Source organism: Piliocolobus tephrosceles, chromosome 1 (assembly GCF_002776525.5).
Source record: "Piliocolobus tephrosceles isolate RC106 chromosome 1, ASM277652v3, whole genome shotgun sequence".
NCBI classification, from domain to species: Eukaryota; Metazoa; Chordata; class Mammalia; order Primates; family Cercopithecidae; genus Piliocolobus; species Piliocolobus tephrosceles.
Genome location: NC_045434.1, coordinates 70,030,176 through 70,046,617, shown reverse-complemented (window position 1 = coordinate 70,046,617; position 16,442 = coordinate 70,030,176). Strand labels below are relative to the sequence as shown.

Below are 16,442 nucleotides of genomic sequence, written 5' to 3'. Positions count from 1 at the left end.
TACACAGGAAGTCATTCTTGTGTCTCACCTGCATAAGTTCCTGTTATGAGGCCAGGGGACTAGTGAGTTGAAATCTAGTTCCAGAGAGTGATGTCATCTTGACTGAACTATGATCCTGGTGACCTGCTCCCCAACCTGGTGTTGTTGCAGCCTTTCAGCTGGGGCTTGGATTATAAGGGGGCCAAAAAGGAAAAAGGGAAATAGAATAATAGAAAAAGGAAAAATGCTTGCACATTTCCTTTGTTTCACTAGAGCATTTTCTGTTCCATTTAATTTGATGAGAGGACCTGGTCAATGGCAGATGGAAGCTGTACAGATGCTCCTGGAGTGGGGGTGGGTTCTCACACAGATCTCAGAAATACAAAGAAGATTAGAACATATCAAAAACTTCAGTTATTTCTGGTGGTTTCTAACTTGGAAATAGTGACTTCTTCTTCGGCTAAAGTTTAAAAAAAAAACAGACATTAACACTTGTAAAACATTTGTAAATTTTTGCAACAATGTATAACTACAGGAGCTACCTTAGCAACAAAAAGAAGTAACAAATACAAATGTTTGGAGATGTGTGAATACTTACATTCTTTCTACATCATGTCAGATAGATTAGTTCAAATCTGAAAATCTCATCACCAAAGTAACAAACTAGGACTGCCATTCAATTCCATTTAGATGAGATCCTTTGCTTCTTAGTATACCAAGCCAAAAAGTAAAACAAAGTCAAGCATGAGAAGCAATGGTAGAAACTGATAATATTTCACAAGGAAACGAACGGAGGCATTTCTTTAAGAAAAACAAGGGGGGAGGGTTATTAAATGAAGAAGAGATCTAATGTTTCACCATGTTTATTTGACATCATGATTTCTTAGTCCTTACACAATTTGGGGAAATAAGCACTTCCTTCCCTTTTTTGTTGCATGTGTGTTAGCAGGAGTTGGAAGAACAGAATATGAGGGAACAAGCAGAGGGTGCAGAAAATGGAAAGATGGGGAAAGAAAGATGCTGTTGAAGACACAGAGTGAGTGTTTATATGAACCCTTCTCTAAATAAGCAGTATCAACCAAGAGTACAAAGCTGACAACATGGAGTGTCTTCTCACAGAAATAATCTGGGACCACATTCAACATACATTAATTATACAGCATCAGGGTACAGGTTTTCTGTCAGAAATTACATGTATATTCTATTTTTCTCACTTTTAAGTTGCACTGATGACGTTGTTCATGAAGTACTTTTAGTGTATTATTAAGCAAATATTAATTTAATCATATAAACCAATCCTGGTCAGCAAAAAGCACTGTTAGCTGCCACGTAAAGGTCCTTTCAAGTAAAACTTCATTCTACACTTACAGCTTCCTACGGAGGGATTTCTTGAAGGAATTCTTTCGGTTGGCTTTACAACTCATCTGCAACACCGAATGTGGACTAAATTCAGATCCCACCTTGGTTGAAGGTATGTATATAACAGCCCCTGGCAAAATCAGCTAATATCTTGTAATTGTAAACGAAATGTTCTCTTTCAGCCATTCCCCCCAGCCCCACCCCCATTTCCTATAACGGTCTTTATCCAAATGCTTTGGTGCTCCGTAAGTGACTGTGAGGCAGAGGTGCCTCAGTGCTGGAGATGCCTGTCACAGAGGTGCTCAGAATCTGTGAAGATAACCCTGCATTACATTCATCTCATCAGTTCTGCCCAATTCACAGGGGTAAAGAATGGATGAGATTTGATATCTTCAACACCAGCAACTCCAGCACCAAGTCGTTCCAGAGGATTGAACTGCAAGAGCTAAAAAAAAAAAAAAAAAAAGACAGATTTAGTGAGTAACAAGAATCCAACTGGCAAATCAAAGGAAAACCAATATTTGAAAGGAAACAACTTCTAAATTCAACTCTGGTAACAAAGTCTTGATTAATACCCAAGTGACCATGTTTTCTTGAAAGGGAGATATATCTAATACCACTCTAGCTGTGGGGTGTGAGAGACACCTGAACTGAGTTTACGGCTTTTCAACTGATGGAAAACATGGCCTTGAGTAACTTCCTTTGTTTCCCTCATCCTCATGGAGTACAATAAGATAGCTATACCTATCAATTTCCTACCCCAAAAGTACACCATGACATTAGATACTGCACTAGATTCTGAGATAGCCAGTTACTTCCTCCATGATTAGAAAATTTGGGAAGCAAAGTAAATCTTTTGACCCCTAATGAACTATGTATATATTGAGACTAAACTTTACCTAAGTGTGAATATGCTTTTTAGCATTCCAAAATTACTAGTCTTTGGCATAGTTGACACAAAGGAAATAATTTAATCTAATGAATGAAACAAGTTTTGGTTTCTTCAGAAATAGGACACCAGTGTAAAATACGTAAAAAAAATTTTGTGGTTTAATAATGTCAAATTTTTGTGTTAACAACTTTACTGAGGGATAATTTATAGAGCATAAAATTCATCCCTTATAAAGTGTACAATTTGATGACTTTTAGTAAATTTAAAGAGTTGTGCAACTAGCACCACAATCCAGTTTTAGAACATTTTGATTACCCTAAAAAGCTTCCTCATGCCATTTACAGTTAATCCCCACTCCCATCCCCAGCCCTCGGCGACCACTGACCTGCCTTTTTTCTCTATAAAGTTGCCCTTTCTGAACATTTCATATAATTGAAATCATAAAATATGTAGTCTTTTGCTGCTGCCTTCTTTCACTCATGTTTCTGAGATCCATCCACATTGTAGCAAGTATCAACAGTCTGTTCCTTTTCCTTAGTATTCCATTGTTTAAATGTACCACATTTCATTAATCCATTCACTAGTTTTTAGATACTTGGACTTTCCAGTTTGGGGCTATAATGAATAATGTTGCTATTAACATTCATGTACATGTCTTTGTGTAGACATATATTTTCATTTTTCTTGGTTACATTCCTAGAAGTAGAATTGCTGGGTCACAGAATGAGCTTATGTTTAACTTTTTATAAAATTTCCAAACTTTTCTAAAGTAGTTGTACCATCTTACATTCTCACAAACATTTAAGTTTGAGGATTTCAGTTTCTCTACATCCTCAGCTCTTGGTACTGTCATTTTGGTAACAGCCCCTCTCTTGATATGAGTAGTACCTTATTATGGTTTTAATTTATATTCCCTAACAACTAATAATGTTGAGCATCTTTTCATGTGCTCATTAGCCATTCAAATAGCTTCCTTGGTGAAATATCTAACTTTCCACCCATTTTAAAACTGAATTGTCTATCTTACTGAATTACAAGAGTTCTTTATATATTCTGAATATAAGTCCCTTATCAGGTACATGATTTGCAAATATTTTCTCCCAGTCTGTGACTTGTCTTCATTTTCCTTCTTTAAAATTTTTATATTTTTATTATTTATTCATAGAGGTGGGGTCTTGCTATGTTGTCAAGGCTAGGTGCAAATTTCTGTGCTCAAGAGGTCCTCCTGCCATGGCCTCCCAAAGTGCTGGGATTACAGGCATAAGCCACCATACCCACCCTATTGTCTTCATTTTCTTAATGGTGACTTTTGAATGCACAAGTTTTTAATTTTAAGGAAATCTACTTTATCAACTTTCCCTTTTATGGACCACGCTTTTAGTATCACATCTAATACTTCTTTGCCTAACCCAACATCAAAGATTTTCTCCTTTGTCTTCTTCTACAATTGTTATGGCTTTAACTCTTATATACAAATATATGAGCTATTTTGAGTTAACTTTTGCAAATAATATGAAGGGTCTAAGTTCATTTTGTTTTTAGCATGTGTATATTCAATTTCCCAGTGCCATTTGTTAGAAAAACACTGTGGTCTTAAAACTATGGTGACTTTACAGTTAGTGTGGAAATCAGGTAGTGTAAGTCCTCCAACTTTGTTCTCTTGCAAAATTGTTTTGGACATTATAGGTCCTTTGCCTTTTTACGCACAGTTTGGAACCAGCTAAAGGTTTCCCAATTTTGCTAATTTTTCTCTTATTCTTCTGTTCTCTATCTTACTGATTTCTGCTTCCTTTCTTCTGCTTGCTTTGGATTTACTTTGTTTTTTACAGCTTCTTTTCATAGTTTCTTTCTTTCTTTTTTTAAATTTAGAGACAGGGTCTTACTATGTTGCCCAGGCTGGTCTTGAACTCCTGAACTCAAGTGATCCTCACACCTCGGCCTCCCAAGTAGCTGGGACTACAGGAGCACACAACCATATCTAGCTTTGTTTCATAGTTTCTTATGGTGCAAGCTAAGATTTTGATTTGAAACCTTCCTTTTTTTTTTTTCTGATATAGTCATTTAAAGCTATAAATTTCCCTCAAGAATTGATTTAGCTGTATCCTATACATTTTGTTATATTGTGTTTTCCTTTTCGTTCCATTTAAAACTTATTTTAGTTTTTCTTGATATTTCTTCTTTAACTCCTACAAAACTTAGAAGTATACGGTTTAATTTTCAAATATTTGTGGATTTAGCAGATCTCCTCCTCTTGTTGATTTCTACTTTGATTGTTATGGTTATTATAATCAGTGTACAATGTAATTCAGAATACATTGTATGAATTCAATCCCTTTAAATGCTAAAACTTGTTTTATGGCCTAGCATGTGATCTTTCTTGGAGATTGTTTTGTATGTACTTGATAAGGATGTGTGTTCTGCAGTCACTGGGTGAAGTGTTATATACATGTCAGTTACAGCTTGTTCCAGTCTTCAATGTCCTTGCTGGGATTCTATAAACCATGGAGAATGGAGTATTGAGCCTCCACTTACTATTACTAAATTGTCTGCTTTTCCTTTCAATTCAGTTCAATTTTGTTTCCTATATTTTAAGGCTATTATTAGTGCATATACATTTGTAATTGTTACAGCTACCCATGTACTATCACTATGAAACATTTGTCAGTCCCTAGTAAATCTATCTTAATACCCATTTTGTCTGATATTTAATATTGCCACTACAGCTCTTCTGTGGTTACTGTTGGTATGGTTTATTCTTTTCCATCCTTTGTCTTTCAATCTGTTCATTTTTTAATTTAAGCTTTGTCTCTCACACACAGAAGATCCAGCTTAACAGAATCTGCCTTTGGTTTGGCATGTTTAGACATTCACTTTATTGACATGGTGGGTTTATATTTGCTATTTTCCTACTTGTTTTCTAGATTTGCTATCTTATTTGTTCTTCCTTTACTGCCTTCTTTTGTGTTAAGTGCTTTTTGCTGTACCATTTTAGTTTCTCTACTTTCTTTTTCGTTTTTAGGATTTTTTTTGTTTTGGGGGGTTGCTGTATCCCTACAATATGTATCTTATCACTTAATATATCACTTATCTTATAAGATCATTTATCTACTTCAAAACAGTAGTAACTTTAATTTAGCAAAAGGTAGAAACTTTGCTCCACCATAGCCCCCTTCCTTTGTCTATTATCATCATAAATATTTAGATATTGCTTCTATGTGTGTTAAACCCAATAGCATGGTTTTATAATTGTTGCTACATGCAATTTTATGCCTTTTAAATAATATATATACACACATATATATATACACACATGCAATTTTATGTCTTTTTTTTTTTTTTTTGGGATGGAGTCTCGCTCTGTCGCCCAGGCTGGAGTGCAGTGGCTGGATCTCAGCTCATTGCAAGCTCTGCCTCCCGGGTTCACGCCATTCTCCTGCCTCAGCCTCCTGAGTAGCTGGGACTACAGGCGCCCGCCACCTCGCCCGGCTAGTTTTTTTTGTATTTTTTAGTAGAGACAGGGTTTCACCGTGTTAGCCAGGATGGTCTCAATCTCCTGACCTCGTGATCCGCCCGTCTCGGCCTCCCAAAGTGCTGGGATTACAGGCTTGAGCCACCGCGCCCGGCCTATGTCTTTTAAATAAAATATATATTTAAATAAAATATATAAATGCAATTTTGTGTCTTTTAAATATACACATACAAATGTATATGTATACATACATAATGTATATATGTGTATGTATGTAATATATATTTTATTTAAAAGACATAAAATGTATGTATATATGTATGTGTATATATATTTACTATCTATCTTAATAGTAAGATGGGACTGACAAATGTTTCATAGTGATAGTACATGAGTAGCTGTAACAATTACAAATGTACATGCACTAATGGCCTCAAAATATAGGAAACAAAATTGAACTGAATTGAAAGGAAAAACAGACAATTTAGTAATAGACAATGTATATATATATATATGTGCATATATATATTTTATTTAAAAGATAAAATTGCATGTAGCTCTCTCTACATATATACATATATATACACACACACACACACATATATATATATAGAGAGAGAGAGAGAGAGAGTCTTTTCTATGAACTCATATCTACAATTTTCAGTGTTCCCCATTTCCTCCTCAGATATGTTACTACCTGGTGTCATTTCTTTCCACCCTGAAGGAATTCCTGTGGTATTTCTTGTAAGGCAATTCTGCTAGCAATAAACCCTCCCAGTCTTTCTGTATTTGGGAATGTCTTTATGCACCTTCATTTTTAAAGGATAATGTTGCTGAATTCTTGGTTTACTGCTGCTTCTTGATTTCAGCACTTTGTATCATTCTATTATCTTCTGTCCTCCATGTTTTGATAATTAGTTAGACATTAATGCTTCCTTCTATGTAAGTTATTTTCCTTTTACTGCCTCCAAAATTTTCTTGTTTTTGTCTTTCAACAATTTGGTTAAGTGTGGATATGTCTAAATATGTCTAAGTGTAGACCTCTTTGCATTTTCCTACATAGGGTCTGTTGAGTTTCTTGGATGCATAAGTTAATGCTTTTCATCAAATCTGGAAAGATTTTAGCCATTATTTATTTTTGCTGTCCCTTTCCCTTTCTCCTCTCCTTCTGGGACTATCATTATATGTACACTGGTACATTTGCTATTGTCTTACAGATTTCCATAGTCTGTTCATTTTTTTCAATTTTTATGTCTATTTTTCTGATTCAATAATTTCTATTAATTTAAGTTCATTTATTCTTTCTTCTATCTCAAATTTGCTGTTAGCTACTTCAGTCATTTTTTTTCTAGTGAATTTTTCATGTCAGTTATTGTATTTTTCAACTTGTGACTTCTACTTAGTTCTGTTTTTTAAAAATATACTTTCTCCTTATTACAGAATCTCTGTTGATTCATTTTTGTCACTTGTTTAATTATTTAAACACAGTTTCATTTCGTTCTTTGGAAATATTTACAATAGCTGCTTTAAAGTCTTTGTAAATCCATTGTCTGGGTACACTCAGAGACAATTTCTCCTGATTGCTTTTTTTTTCCTGAATATGGGACATACATTTTTGTTTGTGTATGTCTTACATTACACTTCACTGAAAACAAGACATTTTAGATAGTATATTTTAGCAACTCTAGAGTCTGATTTTTTCCCCATGAAGTTTATCATTGCTATTGGATTGTTTGTTCTTTGTTTGGTAACTTGTTTCAGTTAGATCTATAAAGTTGCTAAGTTCCCTTCCCACTGCACTGTAATGTGCAGCTGCTGACAAGTTTCCACATTTTTTTTTTTTCTTTTTAAAGCTGGCTTTCTCAGGGTCACCCCTGTGTCTGCATAGCTTATGGGTCAACCAATGACTGAACAGAGGTTGTATTCAAATATCTCAGCCCTTCAAGCTTCTGTTCTCTGCCAATGCATAGGAGAACACACTCAAAGTTTAGGCCACAAAACCACATCTGCCCTGGATTTTACTTTCTGCTGGGCCTATTCCCTGTTCCTGTGCACATTTATGCAGCCTCAGGATCAGTCCTCATGGTTTACCCCACCCTGGCAGAACCTTTGCTCCTGATCAAGCAGGAAGGGGAGACTGAAAGCAGCCCTGGGTCAAGAGTCCCCACTCTTCTTTCCCAGAGTTCAGCTGTTTTTTGTTTGTTTGTTTGAGACACAGCCACACTCTGTTGCCCAGGCTGGAGTGCAGTGGCACGATCTCGGCTCACTGCAACCTCTACCTCCCAGGTTCAAGCAATTCTCCTGTCTCAGCCTCCCAAGTACCTGGGACTACAGGCACCCACCACCATGCCCAGCTAATTTTTGTATTTTTAGTAGAGACAGGGTTTCACCATATTAGCCTGGTCTCAAATTCCTGACCTCAAGTGATCCATCCACCTCAGCCTCCCAAAGTGCTGGGATTACAGGCGTGAGCCACTGTGCCCGGCCAGTTCAGCTATTTTTTAAGCATAAATACCTTTCAGATTGTTGTATCCTTTGATCCATTTCCAAAGCACTGAAATGATAGGTTTTTCACCAAATCTGTCTAACTTCATACTTTCTGAGGGAAAGAAACTCTGCCAACTAACTTATGAAGCCACAGCCACTCAAATTTAAGAATACTCACAGTAAATATTTTTTTTCACAGAATGTAGTCAAGTGCAACTGAAATATTAAATTATTTATTTACAATATTTGTAGTCCAATATATAGGAAATTCCACTCTTGGACGTTAACCAAAACTTCTATTTCTTCTCTTTCTTTTTCATTATTTCTAATTTTTATTTCATTCATGATTAATTCAATTATTTGTACAATAAGTATCAATTGTTTGCTATTATATGCCAGTCCACTACTTTTTTAGAATTTTGTTGACCTGGCTGGGCGCGGTGGCTCAAGCCTGTAATCCCAGCACTTTGGGAGGCTGAGACGGGTGGATCACAAAGTCAGGAGATTGAGACCATCCTGGCTAACATGGTGAAACCCCGTCTCTACTAAAAAAAATACAAAAAAAAAAAACTAGCCGGGTGAGGTGGCGGGCGCCTGTAGTCCCAGCTACTTGGGAGGCTGAGGCAGGAGAATGGCATGAACCGGGAGGCAGAGCTTGTAGTGAGCTGAGATCCAGCCACTGCACTCCAGCCTGGGCGACAGAGCGAGACTCCGTCTCAAAAAAAAAAAAAAAAAAAAAAAAAGAATTTTGTTGACCTATGCCAATAGCAGTAGCCTCATTCTTCATTAGCAGCCCTATAATTCCAATACATGCTTCATCAAATTGCAAATTACTGTGTCACGAATGTTCCTCACTGTCCCATCAATAATATTAACAAAGATATACATGACATTTACCACATGCCAGGTATTATTCTAAGTGCTTATGACAGGCTAACTCATTTAACTCACAATTCTATGAATAGCTACTATTATCTCCCTTTTATAGATAAGAAAAGGGAAATTGAGTAACTTGTTTAAGATCAAACAGGTAGTAAGTGGCAAAGACAAGATTTGACTTCAAGCATTCTGATTCCAGAATCCATGCCTTAACAACAACATTACACTGCCTCATGAAAGTGAGATCTGCAAATGCTAAGAATCTATTACTTCACTTGGGTATAACTAAATCCATACGGGGAGTGAAGCATACACTTCAAAAGACTATACTAACAGTCTTTTACTTGATATTATGTCTAGCACTCAAACTGAACCATACTACACTGTTTATTAAACCTAATTGCTCAAAGAATTTTTATATTAGTAGTTGCTACGATTTGCTAAGAGAAAAGCTATTGTTATAAAACAAACATCATAGGAATATCCTACATGTATCAAATCCACTTTTACAGACAATTTATGACTACTGACTGAAATGTGGAAGGCATCAAACATTTTAATATAAATCTAACATTTCAAATATTTGTAAGAATTAACTGCAATGACAGCATTATATTTAGTATTTCAGGAAACATATAAACATGTAAGTTCTTTCTTCTTCATTATAAACAACTGGTTTCTTTCTAAAATGTTACTTTAAATGTGAAATTCTAAAGGTTCATATTTTGACTTTTACTAAAGTCAATTTAATTAGTTCATGAACTCCTCTATATATTTGCAAGTATAAATCTATAGGCAAAAGTGTAATTGTTTTAACCATGACTATCTTGCTTATTCTGCCATTTTAAAGGCTATAATACATCTCAAGAGAGGTCACAGAAAGATTCTACTGCTTAAGAAAATGTCAGCCAGTGGTACATTCAAGTTAATGAATCCAAGACAGCAGCTGCCAACCTCCTTTCTCCTGAAAAATAGGCAACAGAGCTGAGCAATGAGGGCACAAAAAATTTGTTTTGGTCTTTTCCTCACACAATTTCCTAAAACTGACCAAGCAACTGTGTCATAATTAACTAATGTACATGCTAAAGCACAAACATACATGCTCTGAGGAATTTTTTTAAGATTGCATTTAAAATGTAATTATGTTTACTTTGGCACCATTCGCTTGACTTGGACAGATAAATGAACCAGGGGTACAGGGGATTATGAAATCTAACAACAAAGCAAGGAGCTAAAAGACCAAAGAGGAGAAAATTTCCCCCAAGTAGAATTATTTCCATATAAATCATTTTGTGATTTTTTTTTTTAAAGTGACCTCTATGACCTGTGAGGTAGTGGAAAAGGAAAGTCAAAATGACAAATTGCTTATCATGCCAAGAGACCCCTTTTCCCTTTCCTGATGATGTTTCCTCAACATGAGTGGTAGTTTCCTTAGGCAGGCCAATGACATAATGCTGATTTACTATATAAGATATACATATCTGAGTTTGGAGACTTACCATACCTTAAGCCTAGATTCCTTTACAACATAACTTCTAATAAAGACAAAAGCAGAACTTGATAACTTATTATGGGGAATTCTATTTTTAGTATTAGATAATAATGACTACTTCTTTAAGGAAGATAAACAAAAAAATAGCAGTTGCTAGTCTTTCCTAAATTATTTACTAAAAAATACTTTGAATTTATCTCATGCCACAACAAATAAGATGAAATCAAATGAATAGCTGCTCTTTTTCCCATTAGAATGAAATGTTTTATGTATCTCTTCATTACCTCTTAATCTAAAGTGCTGTAGGTATTCTCATCTCAGCATTCCCAACCTGATTGTTTCTTTATAGTTTACGTACTCTGGGCAAATTAATCTTCCTGAAGTACAACTCTAAATCTTTTACTCCTCTCCACAAACTCCAAATCTCTTTTTTTTTTTTGAGACAGAGTCTCACTCTGTCACCTAGGCTGGAGTGCAGTGGCGCAATCTCGGCTCACTGCAAGCTCCGCCTCCCAGGTTCATGCCATTCTCCTGCCTCAGCCTCCCGAGTAGCTGGGACCACAGGCACCCACCACCACACCCGGCTAATTTTTTGTATTTTTAGTAGAGATGGCGTTTCACCATGTTAGCCAGGATGGTCTCAATCTCCTGACCTCGTGATCCGCCTGCCTCGGCCTCCCAAAGTGCTGGGATTACGGGCATGAGTCACTGTGCCCGGCCAAATCTCAAATTTTAATAACTAAATATTATCACTCTACTCTTGTGTTTGTGATGATAGAACCCCATAAGAGAACTCCAACTTATTTTTTTATGCTCACCTACTACCCATATCTTTACTTATCTCTCTAGTCCAGATAAATCAAACTTTTGTTTCCTAAACTTGGGTCTTTCAGACTCCTTCCTTGCCTTTGTTCAAACCATTCATTCCACCAAGACTGTTCTCCCCACATCCTGCCTTGCCATGCTGAAATTCTAAGGCCCAGCAAAAGTAGCATCCATTCCACAAAAACTTTCCCTAATACAACCACTCCACTGATTATATCTGCCTCCTTCTTTTGACTTGCCATAGTATTTTTTAAAACTCTTTGACAGCCTTTATTAATTTCCATGTGGTATGGTTATTCACGTGTCTTACCTTTGTAGCTTATAGCATTGTGCCTTGTATATAATATTTGTTGAATGAAAGCAACATCACTCTTCAAGAGAATACTAGTTAATTATCTTTCTAATATATGCTCCCCTGCCCTCTTTTCTTTCAATTTTTGTTTTCCCTGATTTTTAAGAACAATCCATGTTTCATTACATAATTTTAGTTCTTGATCTTTTTCAAATAACTTTTTCCATTATATTTTTCATCAAAGTATAAGGATCCCAGGCCTGCTTGTTCCAGCTGATAGCCCAGCAAAGGGCCTGTCGCACCAGAGTACTAACAACCCTCAATATACTCAGCAAAATTCACTACACAAAACTAGAGGAATAATTTAAGTATGGGGAATCAATCTAAGCAGCTCCCTGGAGTTCCAAGCCTGTCTCTGGGATACTGAACTTTAATTATCAATGGTCTCTTTCTTCAAAGCCACCAGAAATGTAATCATTGACATCAATGCCCAAGTTCCACCAATGATGAAGTATCTAACTTGACAAGATTTTCTAATATGCCCCTCCTAAGCTACCTAAGTAGCTTTATAAATAACCTGAGTAAATTTATAAATAAGAATTAAAAACTGAAAACAGCCATTCATAGGTTACAAAATGCAACTGCAAAATTAGAGCAGCCCCAGACAAGCTAAAAGCAATACTCAAATCACAGAGTTATACAAATATACGGAATTGACTAAATGTGAGTCCTGAATTTTGGAAAAAAAATTAATACCAAGAAGTTTTAACTATACTCTCTGACCCAATCAATACTTTGATGATAGCGAAAGCCTGAAAATATACAGTATTAATTCTGAATGCATCTTTGTTTTAGGTTAAATGGGTTTTTCTTGCTCCAAACTAATCTCTTTGTAAGGTTCTGGAGGTGTGGGCTCTGCTAATCTGCATGGTTGATAAACCTGGCCATTAGGTCAATTAAATTACCTGTTGAATGAGTGAGCGAGCCTCTTCAGAGACACATTCTGGCATGTTCAAAGTAGTGTGAGTATTTATTCCTGCTGGATGGCATTCAACCAGAGTCTGAAACAATCAATCAGGCACACTTCTTATCCCAAATAACATCATATTTTGTTATATCATAGGATTTAGGGACAGCAAGTACAGAGAGCTCAACAACCATTTTAATCGGAGGTGTAGTAATCAACACCGCCGCCTAAGCTGTTTAGGATGAGGGCTATGAGCCTATAGAACTTTTAACTGAAATGAAGACAATCACCGTGATCACATCATAAGCTTATGCTACTGTCCCATCGTCCTTGGTTATAAAATTAATGGCTCAGAATATTATAGAAATGCTTAAATTATATGCAAAACTAAAAAGGGATCTGATCCCTTTAAAATGTTTTAATGTTTTAAAAACTCTTCAAAGTTTAGAATTTGTTAGTTATAATACTTTACATACATATATAGCGCTTTACAGTTTAAATGTCTGTAAAGGTGATTTGTAAACTCTCCAACAATCTTAGGTCAGTATTATCTACACATGTAGGTAGATACCTATTTACAAAAGCGTAACTGTTCATTTTCTCTGTTTTCTTCCCAGGAAGCAATCTGCACAATACTTCATTAAAGTCTACTAACTCAAACATCATACTCAAAAGTCATTCATCTGAGAGTATAATTTCTGTCCTTAAGCTAGAACAGATAGGAAAAATTTATGGTACTGAGAAAAAGATAATGCTAACTTTAATATCTACATTAATTTTCTTAAATAAGAACTCCCTCCTGGTTTCAGACAACATGTTTAAAACATCCAGAGAATTTTAATACATCCTTACATAAACCTTACAGATTTGACCCTGTTAAAGCTGAATCATGGAAAATTAAAAAGAAAAAAGGTTTAGTCATATTTCACTATGAAATATTGTGACATGAAATAATTTTACCATCAATTTATTCAATGTAATGCAATCCAACTTTAAAAAAAAATCTGGAATCTCGATAAACTTGTATTTCTCTACCTCCTTTCGGTATCAAAGTTTTTCTTGCTTAGTCCCTGATTTAAAAACTAAGGGTGAAGGCTAATGTTCTCAATTTGAAATCAAGGTAGCATCTGAGTAAATTTATTAAACGTCCAGGTCACTGCTTACCTTGCCAGTGAGAAGTTCAAAGAGGACAGCACCCAAACTCCACCAATCACAGGCTTCAGTTTCTTCAGTGATTGCTCCAACCTCTAAACACACCAAAAAAGGTTGATATTAAAATTTCAAAGGTCAATTAAACTTTCAAAATTAACATGTATTAGCAAGGTGACCTTTTTAATGCTGAGAGGGCATATACTAAATACTACTGGGCTTTCAAAATTCCTGAAAGTTACTTATCCTTTTGGTCACCTACTGTGGTTGCATTTTTTTTTTTTTTAATGCAGTCATATATTAAACTCAGACATTTGTTCTTCAGCTGATAGAGGGACACCTTCAAGATGCTTTATTTAAAAGTTATGTGAACCTACTAGATCAGCATTTTGCTTAATTTCTTATAGTTGAGAAAGTATAGCCAATTCTACCTCATGGGTGACATTTTTGTTTTAGAAATAAAGATTCTTCAGGTTCTAAAGGAACTTTAAAAATTATCTAAACCAATATTAATCATCCTTTTACTTGCAGGTTAGAAAGCAGAGAGATGAAATGCCCTGTCCAATGTCATACTGTAGCAGAATGAAGACCTAGTTTAGAGTATCATCTTCCCTTTCCTATGTAATCAGTTGTTTTCAACCAAAGGAGGAACATGTGAAATGCAAATCTACCCATTTTGCTAAAGTACAGATAGATACATTATTTTAAGCCATGGCTGAAATTATTGGCCAAGATAAGGGATTTTAGAGTACCTACAAATTACACTTTTATCTGTGTTATCCCTATCTCTCGCCAGCACAAGTTTCTGAAATGTAATTTGAGTTTTCAGGTCTCATCTTTCAGGTTCCTGCACCAATCAGCAACAACTCTTCATTTCACCTTTTTTTTTTTTTTTTTTTTTGAGGCTTTTAGCCCTTAAGTTACCTTGTGCTTTCCTAATGGCATTAAATTAGTCCCTAAGCCTTGCCAATACCTGCCCTTTCATTTCCAATTGACTGAAAAAAAAAAAAAAAAAAAAAAAAACCCTACTATTTGACTATAGGTAACCCACAATTCGTAACTATTTTCGAGTTTATAAGTAGTTAGGTTGGAACTTGGAAAGTAAAACATATAAGTGGTACTCAGGTGCCTAGCCTTTTAACCAGTGCTTAGTCAATCTATTTGTGTGGGAGAACCCCAAACTTACAAAATAGCTTGAGCGATAGTCTTAAAGCAAAAGTCACATGGACCAGAAAAAGAGTCATTCCTATGCAAAACACTGAAATTACTCCATTCAGCAACCTTTTTCTACATCCCTTTTTCCGAGGTTCAAACAGCCTATATAGAACTCTACCCCTTCACAGCCTTTTCTGAGCCCACTCTCTTCCTAAAGTGCTTCATGCCAAATCACAGTTTCCATTCTCCAACTAGCCGCTCTCAACTAGGTAGTAAAAAGAAAGCAGATATTAACTAATTCAAACTAGTAAGTGAATGACTTGAAGTCTCCTAATGTTCTTAGAACTCTTTGCATTTATAAAATAGTTGCTTGTTTGAAAAACTGAGAACTACCTAACAATAGAGATTTAATCATATATGTTGTGGCACATCTGTATTATGGATTACTACTACATAACCATTTTAAATAGGGCTGGGCGCGGTGGCTCACGCCTGTAATCCCAGCACTTTGGAAGGCTGAGGCAGGTGGATCACCTGAGGTCAGGAGTTCCAAGACCAGCCTGGCCAACATGGCAAAACCCCATCTCTACTAAAAACACAAAAATTAGGTGTGTGTGGTGGTGAGCACCTGTAATCCCAGTTACCCAGGAGGCTGAGGCAGGAGAATCGCTTGAACCCGGGAGGCGGAGGTTGCAGTGAGCTGAGATCACGCCATTGTACTCCAGCCTGGGCAACAAGAGCGAAACTCCATCTCAAAAAAATAAATAAATAAAAATTAAAAAACAAAAAATAAAATAAAATAAAAACACTTACATATACTTAAGTGAATGTTTGTATATAAAAACATATAAAAAGCTATAAAACAATAGCTTTTTAAAAAGCTGTAAAACAATACAATTCTAATTTTAAAAGTACACATTTAGAAAAAAGACTGGTAAGAAAATATGACAAGATGTTTTACTGATTTGCCTCTGGGGTGGTGAGATTTTTTTTTTTTTTTTTTTTTTTGAGAAGGAGTCTCACTCTGTAGCCCAAGCTGGAGTGCAGCGGTGCAATCTTGGCTCACTGCACCTTTCCCCTCTGGGGCTGAAGCGATTCTCCTGCCTCAGCCTCCCAAGTAGTTGGGACTACAGTTGCATGCCACCACACCCGGTTAATTATTTCGTATTTTTAGTATGCACGGGGTTTTACCATGTGCCCTGTGTAGTCTAGAACTCCTGAGCCAAGGCGATCTACCCGCCTTGGCCTACCAAAGTACTGGGATTACAGGCATGAGCCACTGCACCCAGCCAGTGAGATTTTTTTATTACCTACATGAATATGTAATTGACACAAATTTTTAAATTTTTAAAGTACAGCAAGATGATATGAAAACATTGAGGCTTGTTGGAAAAGTTACTCTGGAGCAGGGAAGACAAAATTACATAAACCAATCCTCCCTTCTGTTCACCTGCATGTTTTTTCCCACAACTTTAATGGATGAAAAAGAACAATGAA

At 35.9% G+C, this 16,442-nt stretch overlaps 1 protein-coding gene across 15 annotated transcripts in view; it reads right to left on the bottom strand.

The window, feature by feature from the left end:
• Positions 1 to 826: 826 nt before the first annotated feature.
• Positions 827 to 16,442, bottom strand: part of RPS6KC1 (ribosomal protein S6 kinase C1) — a 218,062-nt gene continuing 202,446 nt past the window's right edge. For all 15 annotated transcript variants that reach the window (XM_023203758.1, XM_023203767.1, XM_023203768.1 and 12 more), the window contains 3 exons: positions 13,806 to 13,888; positions 12,640 to 12,735; positions 827 to 1,783 (listed from right to left, as the gene is read on the bottom strand). In XM_023203758.1, the coding sequence (XP_023059526.1) occupies positions 1,673 to 1,783; positions 12,640 to 12,735; positions 13,806 to 13,888 (290 nt within the window). In that variant the 3' untranslated portion in view covers positions 827 to 1,672. The remainder of the gene's footprint in view (positions 1,784 to 12,639; positions 12,736 to 13,805; positions 13,889 to 16,442) is intronic.